This window comes from Corvus brachyrhynchos, unplaced genomic scaffold, assembly GCF_000691975.1.
Source record: "Corvus brachyrhynchos isolate BGI_N302 unplaced genomic scaffold, ASM69197v1 scaffold283, whole genome shotgun sequence".
Taxonomy (NCBI): Eukaryota; Metazoa; Chordata; class Aves; order Passeriformes; family Corvidae; genus Corvus; species Corvus brachyrhynchos.
Window position 1 is genome coordinate 348,997 of NW_008237409.1, and position 22,036 is coordinate 371,032.

At 54.6% G+C, this 22,036-nt stretch overlaps 1 protein-coding gene and 1 long non-coding RNA gene across 2 annotated transcripts in view; one reads left to right on the top strand and one right to left on the bottom strand.

The window, feature by feature from the left end:
• RAP1GAP2 (RAP1 GTPase activating protein 2) overlaps window positions 1-22,036 on the bottom strand; it is a 42,887-nt gene that overhangs the window by 6,155 nt on the left and 14,696 nt on the right. The window contains 21 exon segments of the mRNA XM_017730906.1: window positions 6-132; window positions 674-791; window positions 1,259-1,372; window positions 1,512-1,630; window positions 2,016-2,153; window positions 4,134-4,268; window positions 4,502-4,543; window positions 4,546-4,590; window positions 4,997-5,068; window positions 5,742-5,897; window positions 6,093-6,222; window positions 6,862-6,962; window positions 7,850-7,933; window positions 8,189-8,242; window positions 8,734-8,812; window positions 9,309-9,412; window positions 9,915-10,124; window positions 10,443-10,475; window positions 10,897-10,941; window positions 11,187-11,222; window positions 14,738-14,822. Of these exon segments, the coding sequence (XP_017586395.1) occupies window positions 6-132; window positions 674-791; window positions 1,259-1,372; window positions 1,512-1,630; window positions 2,016-2,153; window positions 4,134-4,268; window positions 4,502-4,543; window positions 4,546-4,590; window positions 4,997-5,068; window positions 5,742-5,897; window positions 6,093-6,222; window positions 6,862-6,962; window positions 7,850-7,933; window positions 8,189-8,242; window positions 8,734-8,812; window positions 9,309-9,412; window positions 9,915-10,124; window positions 10,443-10,475; window positions 10,897-10,941; window positions 11,187-11,222; window positions 14,738-14,822 (2,027 nt within the window).
• On the top strand, window positions 11,461-16,133 carry LOC108445894. Its single transcript, XR_001860916.1, has 2 exons — window positions 11,461-11,836; window positions 15,528-16,133. It is a non-coding gene; the product is annotated as an uncharacterized LOC108445894 (long non-coding RNA).

Here is a 22,036-nt window from a genome sequence, read left to right on the forward strand (position 1 = left end):
CCCACCTGTGGGGCTCCTGCTCATGATGACAGGGGTGGCCGTGGCCCCCACGCTGGGGCTCTCACTGCCGGGTGAAGCACTGTAGACAAACACGTCCTGCTTGAACGGCGATGCGGTGGAGGGCTGGCTTCCCTGCTCACAGAGACAGGACATGGCCTTTCCTGCAGTCGGGTCTTCCCCCACGCCCTGCTGATGCCCCACTGCACCCGTGCCCACTGGAGCCCTACCACCAGTTGCTGGTAGGAGAGCTTGTCCTGACGGAGCACCCTACTGGCCTGGGCAGACCGAGCAGTGCCCAGGGCATCCCAAGGCTCGCTGGGGTGTCACAGAATCACAGAATGGTTTGGGTTGGAACAGACCTTAAAGACCACCTAACCAGACCCTCCCTGCCATGGGCAGTGATGCCTTCCACTAGACCAGGCTGCTCCAAGCCCTGTCCAACCTGCCCTTAGACACCTCCAGGGATGGGGCAGCCACAACACCTCCGTGTCCCACCAGGCACTCCAACCCTCCTCCTCCCCACACCCAGAGATGGGCTTAAGCCCCTCCCTGTCAGCAGTGAGGAGGCACCTGGGGGCTGGTGGGCACTTCCCCCCACAGAGCCCAGGGGTCCGGAGGCAGCAGGGAGCTGAGGGGCGTGTGGAATGTCCCGCGGGGAGCGTTCGGTGCCTACCACGCTGTCGTACTCCTCCAGGGTCTCGCTCTCCCCCGCTGTGCTGCTGAAGCTGCTGGTGCTGGAGGAGGAACGGGAGATGTTCGACCGCCCGTTCTCTTTCAGCTTGATAAAAGGCCTAGGGAGAGGCGGAACGGAAGGAAGGGCGCGTGGCTGTCACCAGGGAACTGTGTCCCTTGGACTGTGACAGCGGGACAGACCCTCCTGCACACCCCCGGCGCAAAGTGCTGCCGTAGGAATGAACCTTTTGGGGTGCTGCAGTACATGACCACTTCCAAAGGCGTGGGATAAGGCACTGGGTGGGTGCCCCAGCAGGGAGCCCTAGATCCAGCTGACTTCACCTTGGCAGGGAGGAACAGGCACAGCAGCCTTCTATGCCCTGGGGATGTGGGCAACCTCCGTCAAACGCTGCTTTTTGCTCTTCTTTGTAAAGACCAAAAAGTAGCTGTGCTCATGAATCACCAGACTCTTTTCTCCCTTAATATCAAACTTATGTACAGTACAATTTAGATATGGTTTTGTTTGACAAATTCCTTGATGCCTGTTGAGCTGTGGTGGAAGGAGGACGGGCTCCTTCTGGCTCACCTGTCTTTGTTGGGGCATATTTCAGGGGAGCTGGGGTTGGATGAGGTTTCAGATTTCATCTCTTGGGAAGAATGTCCCAAATCTGGTGTCTTCTGGGCTCCAGAAACACTGTCGCTGAGGGCACAAAGAGACAGGTTGCATGAGTTATACAAGAGTCTTAAAAGGATGGTGAAACTGTACTACCTAACACCAAATATAAACTGTGCGAGAGGCAGATGCTCTACGGGTACCACCACTTTGATGACAAACTTACCACCTTGTCCTGCTCTCGGCCTGGCTCTCCGATGTCGTGTGCAGGCGAGGGAACAGCCCTGACCGGCGCTTGATGGGGCTCCTGGACTGGCTCTTGGCAGCAGCAGCTGGAACAGGGGGCTGAAAGCAGAGAACAATCTGGGTTCGAGAGCACAGCTCTCTCCTGGGAGTTCAGATGCTAAACATCCTGCAAGGAACTGTGCTGCCTGCGCATCTGAAAACCACATAATGCCAGAACTTCTTTTCTATCTCCTCTTATTTTGGGGCCAAAATCCCAGGAAGCTTATTTTAGGTTCTTCCACAAAACGAGCCCAGCTTGAACAAAGCACCCAAACTCACAGCCTGCTCAAGTCTCCACCTCGCCCTTACCCTTGCTCCCCATGCAGGGGACTGCCAGGCTGCATCAGTGGAACACAGTGCCCCACCGGGCTGTAGAGGGGTGGGCAGAGGAAGGAACAGTGGGACAGAGGGACAGTGGGACAGAGGGACATGTGGACATGCTCACCGAGAAGGTGGTCTTGGTCACCTCGCCACTGTTGTGTGCAATGCCCCCACTGAGGCTGCCTGGGATGCCACTGCCGTGGTGCTTCTTCTGGCTGCCCACCATCGTCTCCATGGAGTGGCTACGCACCCGGATGGCTCTCTGTGGCAGAGGGGACAGGGGACAGCAGGTCATCACCACCCGGCGGGGTGCTGTCCCCAGAACTTCTCCCCAGCTTCAGGTCTTTCCCAGGCACATGGGAGAGCAACCTGCCTATGCCTCCCCAAGAGCAAGCACACCCCAATAACAGCATGACTGGTGACATCAGCCCTGGCAGGTGTAGCTGAGCATGGCCTGTCCTTGGGGAGCCCCACAGCCACCACAGGATCAGATTTTCCCCCCACTGGTCTGTGATATCGAGGACTACAGCTACAGGACCAGGAGATACAGACACGAGCCCCAAGCCCTGCCTCCTCCCTGGCCAACCTCACAGACCCCTCGGCAGGAGTGGGGACCACAGCCACGCCATAAGACATGGCACACCTTCCATAATTCTCCCTGGACTCAGGGAGGACAGATCATGTGGAGCCTCCTGCCTTTCTTGCACCTCTCCTGCACCTCTCCAGCCTGCCCCGAAACAGCCCCTGAGCTGGAGGCTTCACAGCCACATAAAAGTGCTTCTGTTCTTCAGCAAACTACTGCTTGAGAATACATTTAGCCTGAACTGCTGCTTCTGGTTTGGTCAATCTACTTCTGGAAGGGACTGGAGGTGAGCTGCGCAGCACTGGCCCCACGACAGGCGCGGACTCTCCTTGCTCCCTTCAATCTTCATTTCTCCCTGTCAAGCAGCCTCCTTCTCTCACTCCTCACATCAGCTACATTCCCCATTCTCTTCTCAGCTATTCCCTCAGCCATGGCTGCTGCTCCTACAGCCCCTGAATCCCAGCCCAGGCTAAAGAGTAAATGAGTCACGGCAGGCCAAATTCCTGGAGGTGCCAGCACTGCATCTGCAGCATACAGGCTGTTTGCTGCTGGCTGCGGGGTCATGGAGCCACAGGTGGACCCACACCAGGGTAAGAGGAAGCTGCAGCCCTGAGCTCTCACCAAGCCTCCAGTGCTGAAGACCACAGCCCCAACAGCCCTGCCTGCCCATCCAATAACAAACATCAAGCAAGAGTCCATCAGACTGGATTTATTGGGGTCAGCAGCAATTCATACACAATTTGACGTTGTTCGTAGGTAAAAGTGACCAGTTGCTTTGCTGCAAAGCAGCACCCACAGGCACTCACACTCTGCAGGCTCCTGCCCTGGGCTGTGGAACTCTGCAAGGTTCCCCAACACCCCAGCCCACCTCTCAGAGAGAGGTGCCTTTGTTTGTCACTCACTCAGAGCCCAGCAGAACTGAGCTCTGCTCGCCTCTGAGAACTGGTCCCCCGGTCACCTGGCCAAGGGGCTGGGTCTGTAGGCCGGGTCGCAGGTGCAAGGCAGCAGGCAAAAAGATACCGTGGGGACCAGGTCTCAGCCCTTCCAGCCCTCCTTTACCGTCTGTCCCCCCGGTCACTCCGACAGCACACGGTGCAGGACGTAAGCCAGCAGGCAGCCCAGCAGCGCGGGCCCCAGGCGTCCGGGCAGGCGCAGCCTCACACCGACCACGGGCCTCACCTCCCACCCCAGCACTGCCTGCAATGCCAAGAGAGCACAGTCTGTCTCCTGGCACACACAAAGTGTGCCAAAACGTGACTGTTTAACCTCATTGTCGAGACCCTGACGTGAATGCTGTGATGTATGACTGACTGCACAGCAGTTCCATTCCTACACGTCTCACACTGGAACAGGACACATCTGAGCTTCTGCAGCGGGGCCTGGGGAGCTGTGCACCCCTCCTCCATGGCCCCATCCTCCAGGTACAGGATGAGGTGACTCATCCATCAGTGCTCACTTCTCCATGCTATAGGAATAACCGGGCCTGAAATAACTGCAGGAGCTGTCCCAGTACAGTCGCAGGCTGAGCAGGCAGTGGTGGCAGCAGCCCCCACCTCCTCTTGCCACCCTACCCTCAGGGGACTGCTCTTGTCCCCCAACATGTTCTTTGCCAGCCCCAGGTGCATTTTAGCTCTGCTGTTGGCAAGGTTAGGGCTTTACCTTGAAAGACTCCAGAAAGCCTCCATGACCCCCATTCTCCAGCTTGTCCTCCTCGGGCCCCAGCCCCAGCATGGTCTGTGTGTGCCCATGGAGCTCATCATGAAGGTTGTCCAACAAGGCTGCCCGTGTCCGGTCCTGCAGGAGAGACAAGGCACTCAGCCAGGGGCTCCAAGGGAGGAGCAGTGGCACCGATCCACGTGACAGCCAGCTCATCCATCCTCGAGGGCAGTGCTTGCCCCGTGGTCACCATGCTCTCTTGTCCCTGCCAGCACTGACCCAGTTCAACAGGGAAAGGTGGCTTTGAGGAGGAATAGGAGAGCTCCCCAAACCTGCCGCTGCTGCAGACAGGGACACGTGGGCAGCGTTACCTCCAGCTTCGCAAACTTGTCGGACGTGCAGCAGCAGGAAAAAAAACCTTGATGAGCTTGGTCATCAGGAACTCCCGGAACTCAGGGCTCTGCAGGGAGACAACCAAGGTGGAAAACACACCATTTTTGTAAGACTCTCTGTATCTCTGGTACCACAGCTGTACCAATCCAAAACCCAAGCTCACAGCACCCGGCAGCCCCTACAGGTGTGGAAGCATTGGTGGAAAACCCCAGATGGGTTTGAGGCGCCCTCCTGCACCAACACAGGTGCCTCAGCACCAGAGCCACTGCTGCCGCCTGGCACAAGTAATACCATGCAGTGGTGTATGGCCACTCACCCTACCATAAACACCAGGGGCCTCACTGGAAACCAAAATCAATGCAGATCAATCCCAGAAGTCTTGTTTTCCCCAAGCTGGTGTGCTTGGAAACATCTCGGACATGCACATCTACTTTTTTTACAGCTTGGAACATGCCTCCCTCTTCAGCTCCTACCTTCTGGAACACCGGCGGGCTCGGCAGGGGTGGGCCAAAGGAGGGAACGTCTTCCCGGGCTGTGACTGATACCTGAGGAGTCAAGAGACACGTTATTCCCACGGGTGCAGCAGGATAACAGGGTTTATGCTACCCAGGTGATACATCAGACAGGCGTGAACTGTTCCAAGGCACATTCAAACACTGAGGACCACCAAAACTCATTAACAAATGAGCTGTTATACAAACATGTACTTTATGCACTGATGTCTGTATGCACACAAGGTGTGTAACAGTGCACACGTAATACACCTGTGTGCACACGTGTGTGTGTTCAGCACTCAGATACGAGTCCCCACGAGGCCTAACACTGACTGCATCACTGAGCACAGGGTGGGTGCTGGGCAGCTGCCTCCAGACCTCGGTCTGGGATCGTCAAATTATGGAATGGTTTGGGTTGGATGGGACATTAAGGGTCATTCAGTCACACCACTCTTGCCATAGGCAGGGACACCTCCCACTATCCCAGACTGCTCCAAGCCCTGCCCCACCTGGCCTTGAACACTTCCAGGGATCCAGGGGCAGCCACAGCTTCTCTGGGCAACCTGTGCCAGGGCCTCACCATCCTCACAGGGAAGAACTTCCTCCTAATCTCTAATCTAACCCTTCCTGGTGGGAAGTCATTCCCCCTTGTCCTGTCACTCCATGCCCTTGTCAAAAGATGCTGAAGCAAAAATGGGTACGTGCACATTGGGGCTGCCCTCACCTTGTACGCCGTATTATCTGCCTCGGGGTTTTCCACCTGCACCACAATGTAGGCATGCAGGAAGTTGGAGGCAATCATGTCAGGGACAAATGGTGTGTTCTCCTCTTGGAAGATAATTGCCACAATGTCATTGCCAATGTGCCTCTTCCTCTGGAGCTAAGCGGAAAGGGAGAACACTGGTCAGTAAAACCAGGCAGTTCTGCTCCTGCAGCAAGCGTCAGTCCCAGGCTGGGGAGCCAAGCAGCCACTTCCCATGGTGCCAGGACTTGGCAGTGCCCATGGCATCAGGCAGGGCAGTGTCAGTGCATCCCCACTCAGACCCTTCTGTGCAAGCAACTTCATCTCTCTTACTTGTTGTGTGTCTCCTTCAGTAAAAGGCAGCTTTGTAGAGACATGAAACATTATCTCCCTGTCCCTGAACACCGTGTACACAGACTCCGCTCCCGTCTGCCCATGGCTGACATCCAGGCCTCCTCGAAAACTGGAGATCAAGGGAAAGGCGGAGAGAAACGAAGAGATATTAATTGAAAGCTTCACAGAGAGCACCAGCAGCTGTCAGGGGACAGGCTGATAGAACAGCCCAGTTCATTTATCCTTATCTAGAAGCAAGCAAATGGGAAAGAACAAACCATGCGTCATGTGTTGTAACCAACTATTGCTGCCACCAGCCTGAAATATAGGGTGCACATAAAGCAGAGCTGGTCAGCCAGGGCTGACCACAGGCGTGGGCACTGGCCATGGCCTCATCGTCCCTCACCAGCAGTGGGGGTCTCCCCCCACACTGTGGCCACTGCAGCGACCACCCCGGAGACACCCGCGGCTGAGCCACGACACCGGGCACAGCACATTTCCACAGACTTCCTTCCATCTATGGCTGAATATAGCCAGATTTTATCACAACCTCAAATCTGCAGAAAAAGAAGTTTTTCTCTCTTGGCAGCTCTGCTTTTTTTTTTTTAACTCCCCCAGCCTTGAAAAACAAGCCAAAGCTATATTTGCTTCTGCTCTGCACATCCCGCTCATGAGCGAGATGACTTCTGTTCTCGCACGTAGATATTTTTACATATGACATGGTCTCTTGTTAATGTATTTGTAAAATCATCCTTTTTATCTAACTTACCCTTTGAAGTCCTGGAGAGTTATGGTGTCTCCCAGAAAACTTAGGAAGTTCTTGAAGGCAGTGCTCTCTTCATTATTGCCAAACAGCTCCTCCTCTTGGGTCTGCAAAACACAGGGTGCATCTGCTGACAGCCCCAATTTTCCCTGCCTGTCCAATCCCCTGCCACCCCCAGCTCCATCCATGGAGTCCCTGGGGTCTGACCAGCACCTTGTTCCATGGTGTCCCGCACAGCCTCAGGCTGCTCCCCACCTCTGCTCCCCACCTCTGTTCCCCAGCTGGCACCACCACACCCGCCACCAGCACCATCCATGGGCTGTCACAGCCCGCTCAGCCCGCAGGACAGCCCAGGGTAAAGCTGCTGAGAGCCACTTCTGAGCCCCAGCAAGGGCCTAAGGATATTATCCAGGAAATACCAAATCAGAAGTGAATCCTCTATTGGAAAATCCAAGCCCTAATCATCCCCTGCTTTCTGTATTTCAAAACAATGAGACCCTAATTACGGCCTTGCATGAGTCACTCAATCCAACCCAAAATGCAATATGTAACATAATTAAAGTGCCTGTCAGAATAATTCTCAGTGAGTTCTGAGGCTGAGCTCTGCACTCCCCATCCGGAGTCCCCGGCTAATGACAGCATTTTCAGCAAGTGCCTGTCTTCAGAGCCCACAGTCCCTCCAGACAAACGTAGCTGTTTTGCTGTCTAAACATATATCTGATTAAAATACCACGCCTGCTAAAATCCATTTTCACATCCGCTTTCCCCTACAGCAGCTTGTGGGCTGATTTCCATACTGAGATTTTTCAGTCATATCATTTTTTAATGAGTGGGGAAAACATCTGAGCAATGAGAAACACAGTCAGTGAGGACACCCAGTGACATGAGGTGCTGCACATGGCAAAATTAACATCAGAGTTGAGTCTGTGCTCATGAACATAGATCTCTGGTGCACAGGGACATGCTCCATGAAAGCAGCATGGGGACAACTCACCTGCCTGAACTTCTGATAGATCACACCAAACTTGAACGTGTTGTTGACCTCATGTTCATCATAAGACACTATCATCTGGGATGCCTGCAGGAAAGCAAAATGCCAATTGTTTCATCTGGTAGTTCAAAATGTGATGGCCAAAAGATCCATGGTGAGGGGTGAGGAGAGCCCACCGGAGCTGCAGCAGGGTGCAACAACAACTGGGCAGCACCAAGGGAGCGGAAGGGGGAAAGAAGCCAAATTTCCACATAATTAGGCTAAAAGTTTTCAACAGTGGCCCTGGGTGTGGTTCTCAGCATCGTTGCAGAACACACAACCAACTTGGGCAGGTTACCTCACCTTGGGGTAGAGAACCGGGTTAAACTTTAGTCCGGAGGCATCGTCACAGAAGGCCTGTGGGCAAGGGGAAAGAGCAGTCAGTGCCAGGTCCTTGGCCAAAACTTCAGGCTGTGAATGTCTTATAAAGAAGCCAAATACAGCGTCCGATTGCAGGAGCTCCCACTTCGCATCCTCTCATTGGGATGCCCCGTGGCCGGGCTGGCACCCGACTGAGGATGCAGCAAGCCAAGTCCCAGGTCTCTCCATGTCAAATGAGTGCCATTTTCTCTCCCTGCCTGGGATCAGCAAGGAACCAACAGCAGGGCCAGCACACAGCACCATCTAAGTGCCCCTTGACCTGAGAGCCCAGGCACTCATTGTAAAATTGAAACTGCTGCCCAACACTGTCCAATGCTGCACTACACATCCCAGTGATGCCCAACGCCACCCAGCACTGCCAAACACTGCCCAACACATTCTGACACCACCCAACACTTCCCAACACTGCCTGATGTGCACTGGCACAGGCTTTGCTGCATGTGTTCCAGCCAAGCCAGGCAATTCACCTTTGCAATCTGGGGGATGCTTGGCAGTTTGCTGAATCCTGCCAATGGAATCCTTTCATGCAATGTCTTCACTTTGGACCTAGCAAAGAAACAACAATGAGCAGACAGATGTCAGAGAGTGTCTACAGCAAAGAGGTACCCTCTGTTGGGAAACACTGTTGTGCTGCATTTGTTGGGCTTGGTTAGCGAGCAAAGGCTCGATTTGTCTTCTCATCTCTGCAGCTCTTAAAATATTCATAGTTTGAAGGGAGATGACACAATGGTTCAGACATGCTGGGTCCTGTCAGCTTATGGAGGGATGGCGAGAGAAGTGACTGGTGTTATCCCAGGGAGGATTAAACACGCAGAGGTTTACATTCAGTTCCAGCGGGTTTAGCAACAGATCAAAGCCTCACATTCATTATCAGGTTTAGGCAGTCCCAGCACAGAAACACAAGGATGCTGCCACTGCCTCCCATCCCACCCAGACCCCCTCCACGTGCTGCCAGTCCAGCTTGAGCACTTGCTGTAGAAACAGAACCAGGGACTCCCAAAGAGAGAATATTTTGTTAAACAAAGCTTTTTTTCTTCCATACCTGAGTATAACCCTTAAATATTCTGTGCCATCTGTCTCCTCACATTTAACAGAAAGGATCAGATTTCCAAGGCTGCTGGCTGTACAGTAAAAATTTAAATGATCCTAAAAATAGAAAACAGCACATTAGCAGCCGGGAAGCCACTTGCCGATGGCAAGGACACTGCCTGGACACTCACCTGCCACCCCAACACCCTCCCATTACTCACACACTTGCACCCCCTTGCCAGGACCAGGGCTGTAAACCCTCTGCCCGTGGACTTTAGCACCCAGGTCTCGGTGTGTTCAGAGGGCTAAAGAGGATTACGGGGCTGTGAGCAAGAGGGCAGGGGCTGCCACGCAGGCCCCCATGCCTGGCATGAGCCCTGGGTCCCCAGGGACAGAAGGCTCAGAGCCGATGTCCCCACCGGTGTCACAGGAGACCTGTGGCTGTGGGACTGGGGCAAAGGCTGCATGTGCGGCCTTCACTGCTACACTGGGAACCCACCAGCGCCTCCATTCCTTGCAAAGAGGGAAATTGTAAAATTTGCCCACTTTGCTCACAATTGGAGAGTTTTTCTTGGGCAAGGGTGTGCAACTTTGAGCCCCATGGGGCAGAGGAACCCACCTTCCCCAGGAAATGCTTGCGGTAGGCTCTGGCCTCTCCCTTGCACTCCAGCTTGTAGCCGTAGGTGCTGGGGCTGAGGTTTTCCTCCTCCTCTTCACAGATGCTGCTGTCAGATGAGGTGGGCGTGCCAAGGTTTTCTGGGTCTTCTATCCAGTACCCCCCAAACTGGGGCAGGATGATCAGCGGGTATGGGCTACCCTTCTCTAGGATCTGCAGAGACATGTGCCATGAGGGGTCAGGCAGGACAGGGGTGTGGATGTGGGATGCAGAGCTCATTGCCCCATGATTTGCCCTCCCTACTGCAGCAGACCCCAGCCCTGGTGCCGGGGAGGATGAGTCCAGCCCCTCTCTGAAACTTCTGTCACATAAGAGGGCACATGGTACTGAGGAAAAGCCGAAAACCACAAAGGTAGGGAGGGGAAACATGCTTTATGCAGCTCCTCTCAGAATCTCCACCAATTCCCCTGCCATCAGCAATTTTGGAAACGTGTTCACCGGAGGGTGTTCAGGGGAGTTCAGGGCACCCACCTCATCGATGCTGGGGTATGGGATGTAGTCTTCCTGGAAAAAGGAACCAAAACACCATCTATGACCATCTGTTCCCCACCAGCTGTCCCTTAACACCCCAGCCCTGCACACCCAACCCAGGGAGTGCCTCCAACACCTGCTGGTCCCTTGCAGGAAGGCATCAATGCAGGCTAAGTCCTGCCTAAAGGGAGTTCCTCTATTGGTGCAACTTCCCAGTACCGTGGCAAACCCCAACCCTTTTGCACAGCTGGAAGCTGAAATGCACCAGTCTGGACATAAAGCTGGATTAGGGATTTACAGGCACCATGCTCCCATCTCTGCACTTCAATCAGTGCCTTGTTTTTAGATCTAAATCCTTTCCAGCCCTTTGAGTGACTGTGACGATCACACTAAACCTCTGAGATGAGGGTGGGACACTTGAAGAGATCCCCTCAAGAAACAAAAATCAACCAACCTTGTGTTTTTGGCTTCCAGACTTCTGTTCTTCCAGTTTTGGTGCCTGTTTGGAACAAAATTAATGCATCAAATTATGTACATGCTTTCACCAACACAGGGGGTCGGTCCACCAACACCAGGGTATTTTGCTACATGGAGATCACTCCAACCCAAGCGGCTGGAAGGTGGGGTCTGTTCCTGGGACAGGCCTCCCAGCACAGTAACGAAGGAGGTGCTGTGGGGCCTCTGCCCTCAGGGGCTCTGCTGGGGGAAACATCCCGCGTTACTGGCATGCACACTGCTGCTCACCTGCATTTTTTCCAGCATTTCGAAGAATTCTGCCGACTGAAAAGAAAAGAAGGAAATCTCCTGTTCGATAAAAGCAGACACAAGGCAAGCCAGTCCAAGCCACATCATGGCAGGCACACTGGACCCCCACCCTGGAGCACTTGTCCTGCTCCCTGAATATGAGCAGGCAGCTGTGACACCAGGAGCTGCCATCCAGCCCAACTCGGAGCTCAGCATCACTGCTGCAGCTCTCCTTGCCAGAAGCCCTCGACCCCCACAAATGCCCAGCGTTGTGTGGAGTTTGATCAGGGATCTTGAGTAATTTCTTTTCTTAACCACAGCAGCATTGGTGAAGCTGCTGCCAGTGGTGCTGGACTGCCCAGCGCAGGGTTAATCCCCACTTGCCAAAGGAACTGAAGAGATTACTGAGCTGCTCCAATTAGAAACCCTGTTTCTGCTGCCTGGCTCAAGGGCCAGGGCGCCCTGCCCAGCCCGTGCCGGGGACAGGACCTGCAGCCATCGCACACACAGGGGCCCTGCACCCTCGGCGACACAGAGTGAGAGGGCTCAGGGACAAGACCCCCACCAGAGCGGGCACAGGCCACCATCACCTCACCGGGAGAGCTGCCAAGACCACGCTGATCGCTCTCCCTCGGCGACGGGAACTCCAGGTAACCGTGTTCCCACCCTGATCTACCTGCGCTGCCCGGCAGAGCCCCGGTCCTGGTGGCAGCCTGTGCTCCGTGGAGCTGCTCTGAAGCTGCTCCCTTTAGCACAGCACCCGCAGAAGCTGGACTTGCTGGACAGTCCTGATCCCTCTCCCAGCTTTTCCTGCTGTCAGGTACACACAAATAAATTACCCAGCCAAACTACGGCTGTAAATGGGGCACTCCCAGTAAGTGGCTTTTCTGGAGGCGTGGCGCACCCGCCCCGTCCCTTCTCCCAGCCCTCCTTTCCTCTAGCCCAGGTTTGCTCCAGCCGCAGCTCCCAGCGCACACCGAGGAGCGGCTGGGCCACGGCAGATGCTGCCAGCCCGGGTGGAGAGTGAAAAGCGGGATCAGCAGCTCCCATCCTACCGCCTGTCGGAAACGGCTTGCGGGAGAGACATGCGTGATTTGGGGCAAAAAAAGGGATCATGGTAACAAGGGGAAGGGCACGGGGGATGATTTTTAGTGAGCTCTTAGAACAGACTGAATTTCTCAAAACACAAAAAAATAGAGGAAAAAAACAGAGGAGGGGATGAAGAAATGAAAATCAAAGGACAAAGGAAAATCTGAGAGAGATTTTTTTTCCTTTAATACCTGTGGTGTTCAAAGGTCGGATTTACAGCACGAGCAGTCTACGGCTGCCAGCACAGGTGGGGCAGCTGTGGCTTGGACACAGCCCTGGCTGTGTTTCCAGCTTTAGACTACGCCTGGTCCTTACCCACCACCCCTGCAGGAGTCAAAAAGAACCCCAGGCTCAGACAGCTCTATGCCCACAGCTGGACACTCATTAAAAAGTCTTTTCCTCAGTTTGAGATTGGTTTGGATTCTGTTTATCTCCAGATACAAATGTTCTTGGATAGTTTCAGGTCCTGCTCTACCAGCAGCCAGAGCCAAGACCTGACCCCACCATGGCATGGGACCCACCTGATACAGCGAGTCCCACAGAAAATGCCCACACGTACTGAACAAAGCATGCAGCAGCCTGAGCCCTTCAGAGGGATGTGCACACTCAGAGACAGCTTTACTGGGCCACAAACATTCTGGTAATTACAGTATGCGTATAATGACACGTTCGTGGCACTGGCAGAAAGTCGTGGCACCGGCAGAAAGTCGTGTCACCCACCAAGGGCACGGCCAGCAAGAGGGGTGACAGTCACTTCATGGGTGCTCAGGCTTTTGCTCCAAGCCAAACTTGCACTGGCATCTGCATCAGGGTACTCCACCAAAGGCAACCCAGAGCGGGCAGCACTGCCCGGCCATCTCTGCAGGACAAACCTTGTCCTGGGCAGTGTGTTTGGTGGCCGGTCTCCATGGACAGGGAGCACTTGGAGAAGTTTCAGCATGGCCAGTAAGTGCCTGCTTCAGAGGTTTACAAAGGAAGTGACCAGAAAGAAAACCCTGCACCAGGCGGGAGCTGCCACAAATGGAGGGCAGCAAGCAGAGCTGCGCCAGCGCCCCTCCCCAGCACTCTTCCCCACATGTCACAGCACTCACCAGCAAGCCCCAGAAGAAATCCATTACTTCCTTGGCATCACTCCCCACCTGCATCAGCCACACAGCCAGACCTCCTCACAGGCACCCACCAAGAGCAGCTGAGCACCAGCCCAGCCATCCCTGCCCAGCCCCACACCTCCCTTGGTCAATGTTTCCTCAAGCCAGAGGCACAGCAGGACAGCTGTCTTGTTATTTCAAAGGGTGGCTCCCCTGGGAGGCAAAGTGTCCGGAACAGGTTGGGCAGGAAGCAGGTGAGGGTTTGCAGGGGACAGGCAGGTGCCTGCTGGGATGCACAGCTTCACGGGCAAGATGTAAAGCCTCACGACAGGATGTCCAGCCCCATGGCAGGACTCATGCCCCTGCAGTGGGGTGCACTGTGCCCCTCAGGTGGGCACTCTCCTAAGAGAGCTGCAGCAGAAACTGGGTGCTGGGCAGGAGATAGAAAATCCCTCTCCAGCTGGAAATCTGTATGCACAAAAAAGCCACAGCCCTTCCAAAGAAGCTGAACAAATCCCAATTGTAAATCCTCTTGGAGTCATGCTCAGGACAACCCAAGCTGCTGGCTCAGGAGCTGCAGAATGGGCACGAGCACCAAGAGGGCCTTCCTGTCCCAGCAATGCCAGGGGGAGGCAGGACACGCCTCCCTTGGCCAGAACACCTGCACAGCTCTGACGAAGCACAGGCCAGGGACTTGCTCCCGTGTCTGTTCCAATGCCCATGCCTGATCCCTGACATCCCCTGTCCCAGACAGCTCGAAGTTCATCTCTTCAATGTCAGCAGCCTCTACCTGTCCCAAGCCGATGGCAGCAATATCAAAGTGGCAGTGGGGCCACTGGGAACCTCCAAACAAGGAAACACAAACAAATCCAGAGGCTCACAGGCAAATTTCAGCTCGGAAGATGCATGGATTTAGTTTCGTTTGATACCTCTGGAATTGCCCATGCCTGGCACAGCCTGGCAGTGGCCAAGTTTCCCTGGCATGAGGGAACAGTGGGTCGGCCCCTGCATCAGTGCCCACCTGCCAGGGACACGGTGTCTGCCTCATGCTGACACAGAGCCACCACGGTGCTGGGGGAGGGTTACTGGAAGGAAAGCAGCACCGGGACTCAGCACCCTGCTTGGCATCACTGCTCGTGATTGCGTAATGTGAGTGCCAGAGCGGGACAGGCCGCCGGCACGCAGGCCCCGCCACCACGGATGGAGAGATGGATGGCGTTGGAACAGGCTGCCAGCTGAATTCCAGAAACCACCTCCTGCTGCTCCTGTGGGAACAGCCCTGATCCGTGCAGCCGCTGTGTTGGAAGTGCTGCTCCCACCAACTTGGCTTTCCAAACCCGGGCCCTTGGCCCGGCCCAGTGCCCGCACACTCACCTTCATGGTCGGCGGGGCCGTGAGGGGGGGTGACAGGGGCCGCTCCGGGACGGTCACATCCGTGCTGTTCAGCAGCTCCTGCTTCCTGGAAAACCAAACACAGGCATGTCAGCTCCCCCCGCCCGAGCCAGCACACGAGGCAGGAGATGAGGGTTATCTCCCTTGGCAAAGCCGTGGCGTGCAGCTGCCTGTACAGTAATATCTGGAATCTGAGAAAAAACCCAACCGACAGTGTGAGAAGGTGATAAAAGTCATCAGAGGAGCCCGTGCCCAGTGTGGGCTGCGAGTCCTCATGTGTGGTGTTGGTGCTGCAGGGACAGCAAAGCTGGGTTCCTATGACAGCCCATCCCCATGGGTGCCCTCCCTCTGGCATCCTCCTCACCAGAGCAGGACCTGCGGCTGAGCAGCCTTCTGGCAGCAAAGGAGGCTCGGGAACACCCAGGGACACCCCAGCATGGGTCTGGAGTGACCCAGCCGAGGGCCCCTTTGCCAACACAGCACCTGGCACAGGCACTGGATTTAGAAGTACCAAGAGCCATCATGAAGATGCAGGGCCCCAGGAAAGCAGAAAGCAGCCCCTGTACCACGGAGCTACCAAGACAGCCCCCCACAAAAGTCCCCTAAGCTTTGGAAAAGTACGGCCTCGGCCCTCCACTGAACAAAATTCCCATCCCTCTCGCCTGGCGGTTCCCGGGCAGGCAGCCATGCCGTCACGCAGCAGCACTGCCAGATGCTCCTCCGGGAGTCAGAAAATCTGAGATTTAATTTAGTTTCCTCTTGTCCCTGCCAGGTTAGTCCTGCAGAAACCGGGCCAAAATGTCCAACTGTTTATCTCGCCGTAACGAGGCTTGGTTCCCATGGCAGCGCGCCCCGGGATGGCTCCACACAGCGCAGCGTGCAGGCAACGGGCACCGATGCCGCCGGGGCCCTCTCCAGAACACAGCTCCTGCTAGAAGGGGCACACTGACCTCTGGAAACACCTGCCCTCACCACAGCCCCACCACCCCAGGCCCTGCTCTCCCACCCACGCTGCCCCCTCCTCCCAAGCCCCAGTATTTGTGACAGCAGGTGACAATCACTTGCCGGTCACGGGAAAGCTCGGTGCCTGCAGCCCCTCCTCAGCAGGACCTGCGCCATGGAGATGCTGAGGGGATGAAGTGGGAGGCACCAAGGAGACAGCGGGGGGGCAGCAGGGAGGCTGGGAAGGCAAAGTGGGACCAGCAGCATCATCCCACTCACAGCCAGGGGAGGCACGGCACCACCTGGGCTGTGCCAGCAACATGGACGTAGTCAGAGGCACTGGGGGAAATGCCCATTGCATTGTGTCCAAAAATTAATCCAGACCAAGAACTGACATTTCACATTACATTAAACCAAAATAAATCTCTCTTTTTCATATCAGAGCAAGGTTAAATTTACATTGTTACACCTCATTTGAGCTCCTGGTATCTTCCAGTTTTTCAATGCAAGAAATGAATTGGAGCAATGTGGGGCAATAGCAGAATTCCTCTCCTGCCCACCCATACTGTTTATCAAGCTCCTTCCCTCTCTGCTCTCCACAACCTCGCCATGTCTCTACTGCTCAAAAATGCCGAGGATGACAGATTTTCCTTGTTTGCTCTTTGACTTTCTAGGACACTAAAGCACAGCCTGATCTGGAACAAACTACTCATCCTCTGCTCTCCTTGCTTTGAACCCTGAGCTCTGCCTGATTGCACTCAGCTGCACAGTGGCCTCAAAGGCATAAAACAGATACGACTTTGAAAAGATTAAAGTTACAGGGATGCGCACAAATAATTTGATTTGATCTGGGATTTGTAGTGGGTTGCCATAGCATCATATTCTAAGTATTATAAAATCACCCAACTTAACAACATGTTCCTCTGTCACATGCTGGCTGCTTCTTTGGGGCCAAACTGCTGGAACTGCTCCTGCAGTTCCGGGAGAGCAAAACAAGCCCATCCCCAACGACTGCTTGGAACGGGTCTCTGCGTTGGGAATCTGTTATGTTGAAGTCCAGCCACAGACGCCAATGATTCAGTTCGCCATCAGCGCTGGGGTCAAGGGCCAGCGGCCCATTTCCCAAACTGATGACCCTCAAGGGATGATAAATGAACCATGAGGCAGATTAGCACATCTTTGTCTGTGCACTGGGGTGCAGCCCTCAGGGATTCCCCTGAAGCGACCCCAGAGCCTGCGGGGGCTCACAGCAGCCCAACACCGTGACCCAGTCCCCAGCTGACACTGAGGGTACAAGTCTCTGCAGAGCCTAAAGCACAGCAGAGGTGGCAGTGCCCACACCAGCGAGGATGGGCACTGGGGATGCTGGGCAGCTCCCCACGCACTCGCCTCTCCCTGGCACCACAGGAGTCACGCAGCTCCAGCACCAACAACGTAACCAAAGGTCCCAGTGCTGTGTTCGCTCCCTGAGGGGGCACCTGGCAGGTGCCAGGGGGGTCTGTCTGCCCCCAATGCCTGTGTGCCCACCCTGGCCACGGCTACAGCCAGGCACCAGCACACAGAATGGGCCAGAGCATCCTCCGGAGCTGCGCGGCCAGACACCAGCCTCTCCAGAAGGAAACACGGGCATCAGCTTTGTAATTTTATTTTGTTGTTTTTCTCATTAGGCAAATTAAGAGAGAAGGAAAAGAGAGAATTAGAATCCTGCATACTTAGTAAATGTAATTAAGGAAATACCTTAATGTGGTTATGGCAGGGGGGGCTGCAGCGTTTCTGAATGGAGACTGAGATCACCCCTGCCATCCCAGCCCCCTCCTGGGACTGTGCTCGGGGGCACCTGTTGCCAGCTCAACTGCAGCGTTTCTGAATGGAGACTGAGATCACCCCTGCCATCCCAGCCCCCTCCTGGGACTGTGCTCGGGGGCACCTGTTGCCAGCTCCCAGGGAGGCAGAGCCCACCAAGTAAGGGCTGCTCTCCTGGCTCCTTCCAAAGGAGGAGAAAATAGGGATTTTTTCCCCCCATTTTGGGTACATGGGCACTGGTGAGCTCCCAACACAGCAAGGGCAGGTGAGGTCTTTCTCTTTAAAGCGTCCCTGATCACAATCCTAAAGCACCTTCAAATACATATCCTGCATTCGGTAAACCCCACCAACATACTGAAATTCTGATTAAAAAGTCCTGTTCAGCACAGAGCCAAGGCTGCATGGACCCCCCGATTGTTCCCATCTGGACCCTGACTCCGAATGCACACTTCTCTCATGCTCTCTCAACCCAAAGCCTAATGAAAAACCCCTAATGCATCACACCTCCTCATTTTCTCCATCTGATTTATTTCCCAGACAGGCTCTAAGTCAACACAGTACATTCAGATAAATCACAGCTGGGGAGGGGAGATGTCAACATATCACCTGAAACGGTGAAGTGCTCCACAACACGTGGTTGGCTCTACATCTGTCACCATGTGCAAATGAGATAGGAGCATCCCAGGTTACCCATATGCCTATGCTTAACTCCACAGATCAAACCTGGCCTAAGGAGGCACCAAACTCCTGCAGCAACAAGTTCTGCCTGTCAGATGCTGCATCCCTGAGAAGGTCAGCAATGACTCTCCTGTAAATTAACAGCCTCTATTTTTGGACTCATCATTTTTTATCCGTGATGGGCATCACCTTGCCAGCTGCTTCCTTTTTAGTTTATTTAATATGCCATGCCCAGTCTCGTAAGTTTTCAGAGGGGACTGTGCTTCCATATCACTTTCCATCCTCCCCCTGCCCGGGCTCAGCCCTGGCCATGGCGGGTGGTGGGAGCGGGGCACAGGCTGCTCGTCCTCCCTCTGGGGGGGCTCCTCTCCATCCCCCACACAGCTGGGTCTGACCGCTGGCTCCAGGGACACAAGCACCTGCTGACACACCAGGCAGAGCAGCAGTGGCCAGGAGCCCTTGGCAGCTGCTCACAAGTTGCAAAAAAAAACCTCAACCAAAAGTGTGGGTTTTTTGCAACACAGACAAGGGTTCCTTGCTGGGAGTTTACACCTGGAGATCTGCAGTGAGTGCCTGAATGAAGCACCTTGCCCTGACTTTGAGCAGCTCTCCACCCAATCCCAGGATGCCAGACAAGCAAGATCTCGCTGCATCATCACTCATCCCAGGGAGGACATCAGCAGAGGACACGCACTGCTGCAGGCTCCCACTGATGTCAGACAGCCGTGGGGCTCCAGAATCCCCCCCAGACGTGGGGTCCAGCCCAGGTATTCAACACTGCAGAGCTTCCAGACCCCTGGGCAGAGCCCCTGCCATGGAACATCTTCCCTAAAAACTGATTTACCTTGTTATGTCCTGGCTCAGCCTAGCCCTACCCAGCAACGTTACCCTTCTCACATCTCACATTGCCTGAGACAGCAAAAAAGAAAGTGCAGCATTTTCTCATCTACATTTCTTGCAATAAATTACGTATTTGCAAACTGCCAGCCTGCACCTGCACACACACAGCGTCCCCGGCGCACTGTCCTCGGAGCGGGACCGCAGCCCTGGTCAGAGCAAGGTGACATTTAACTGCCAGTGGGGCTGGCTCTAATTGCCCCTCTGAACAGGGAATAACCATTGTTGAACAGTTCAGAGCGTCCCGCACTTGAGCAGGCAGGATCCCAGCTGCCTGCGCTGGCCGTGGGGTCCCTGCTGTGCCACACATTGCCCATCCTGCCTGGGGAGGGGAGGCCAGCGAGAAGCTGACTCCTGCTTTGCCTACACCTCTACAGATGCTGGAATCTTTCCAACTGGCCAAGGGCTTTCCACTGGGCCAGGCCGGGACAGTGAGGCTCAATATGCAAGTAATGGTGAGAAGAAGTTTTTATCTTTTATAAAATGTGCTGCCTGCTCTCCCTTGCAGGAACAGGGAAAGTGGTAATTTCCTGCAGATCTGGGTAAATCAGCCAAGGCACTTGCAGACATTTTCAGACCAGAAGGCTTGTCTGATCCTATTCCTGCCAAACCCGAGCCAGGAGCCTCGGGCAGCCGTTTCTGAGCTGATTCAGTAATTTGCAAATTGCAGAGAACAGCTCCCAGAAACCTGCATCCCCAAAGGCCACGGGACTGATGCCAAAGGGCAAGGGGAGGCTGTGAGTGGAGAGGTGCCCCACACCAAGGCACCCACCCACCAGCTCTCCCCTGTGAGAGGAGAGCCACCACCACATCACCTCACTTGCATGTGGGACATTCAGGGAAATTCATTTAGATAGAAATACAGCTCCAAATGCCAGGCTTTCAGAGCAAAACAGGAGCAAGGAGGAGCCCCCAGCAGCAGCCACCCCCCAGGCCTCCCCGCTCCTCCCCTCCAGCTCAGGTGCGCAGGGGAGGCACAGGTGAGAAGGCTGCAGGTGGAGGGGCAGGTAAGCATCACCCAGCTCTGCAAGGGAGCCTGCTGTGTTGCACTGCACTTTGCTGCGTTGCTAACAAGGAAGGGACATGGGCCACCACAGACTCTGCAGCTGCCACTGATCTTGCCAGGCTTGCATATGGCTCATGGAAGCAAAATTCAATTGCAAATGCAGAACAAAGACCGAATGTAGGAGGGAAAAAAGCAAATAGGAGCAGGTGGAGGAACAGAGTCCCTTTTGACGATGCCGCTAGCAGTCCCTTCCTTTTCCTGCAGATTATGTCACTTTGATGGCCCTGGCAGCTTGCATAAGATGAAACAACCACCGTAAAGCACTGCTTGAATTCTTGCAATCACTCCCATGGAGGCTCCTCAGTCCACGGCAGACAGAAAAAAACCTCCTCAGGGTCTTGTTCTCCCCTTGAGCTGTCTGTGTGAGTCTTGTTGTACTCAGTAAACCCCGCAGCAAGAGGCACACTGAGACGTTTTGTGCACAACAAGATGCTGGGGAAAAAAATAAAACCAGACTCACACATCACGGGGCAGATTCCTGTGCAAGTTCAGAGCCAGTTTTTTTCTAAGCACTCTAGTGTCATGCTGGGCTCACTTATAGAAACCCGGTACCTGGGGGAAAGAAAACTCTTTGGCAAAGTCTTGCTTGGTGTGACTAGTAAAGCACTCCCTGCCCTTGAGGCAAATGCAGGATTGGCCAATGAGTTTCAGTGGGTACAACATCCAGAGGATCACCTGGGCCCCCACCAGCATCCCTCTGCACTTGGATAGTTCCCACACATGGGGGGTCCTCTACCACACGTGAAAGCAGGAGAAGAGACTTCAGGTCACCCCCCCAGCCAGCCAGCCCCTCCAACACTTGCTAGCCAGTATCTGAAGCTCATGGTCCAAGGGCAGAGCTATGGCTGGAATGGGCCTGGGCTAAACAAGACAAAACCCAGGGAGCCACAGCAGGGGCAGGAACAGCCAAGCCCACCTGGGAGCCCCAGTTCAGACCCCACACCCGGCATTCCAGCCAGGGAGTGTGGTACAGGGCACCCAGCCATGGCTCAGCTCAGGTGAGCATCCGTTACTCATTCGGGACCTGGGGGTTGGTTTTTCCAACTGTTCCACTTTGATGATCTACCTAATACCCCAGCAAGGGAGAAGAAAATATCCCAAAACAACAACGGTGACATATGAACTCCCCAGGAACGCCAGTGTTCAGTCTTTAGCGCATCACTGAAATCCTGCTCTCAATGGCACCAGCTGTCCAAGGCAAAGTCCCTATGCCAGCAGCACCGAAAAATGGGGTACAAACCCACAATCCACAACTGGTGGTGGACAAAAAGCTTCATTCTCAGTCACCTCACTCTGATTTTTTCATGCTTACAGATTAGGGAGTGGGAGAATATTTTACAATAAAGATTCCAAATAACCAATTCTTCATTCATTTGAGTTTGGTACAAAGTCACAACCTGAACCAAGAAAAAAGAAACAAAAAAAACCTCAGTCTGCAGCAGTGCCCATATTCCTTCCACCCTGAACCAGAGGTACACACACTATGAGGTTCGGATGCATATTTCTGAATATTTTTAACACCGAAGTTGCCAGAGCAGCAGAGTTCTGGAGGAGAAAACTCCCTGCCCGGGGCAGCCAGCAGAGATCAGCGCGGGGTCAACCTCTGAAGCCAAGAGCAACTCCCGTGCGGAGCGGGGGGAGCGGCGCCCGCGGAGCAGATGCCAGCTCGCACAGCACTGCAAACAGGCCATTTCCTACGGCACAAAGTTGAACACGAAGTACAGCCCGTGGTTTCGGCAATGAAAGATGAAACCATTTGTCAGCTGTTCCCGGCGCAGACAAAGCTGCGGAGCCAAGTTACAGCGGTTCTGCCTGCACGGGAGCCCGAGGGGGCCCTGAGAATCGCGCTGGTCCCGCCGGCTCTGCAGCAGCCGCGGGCTCGGGGGTCACCTGGG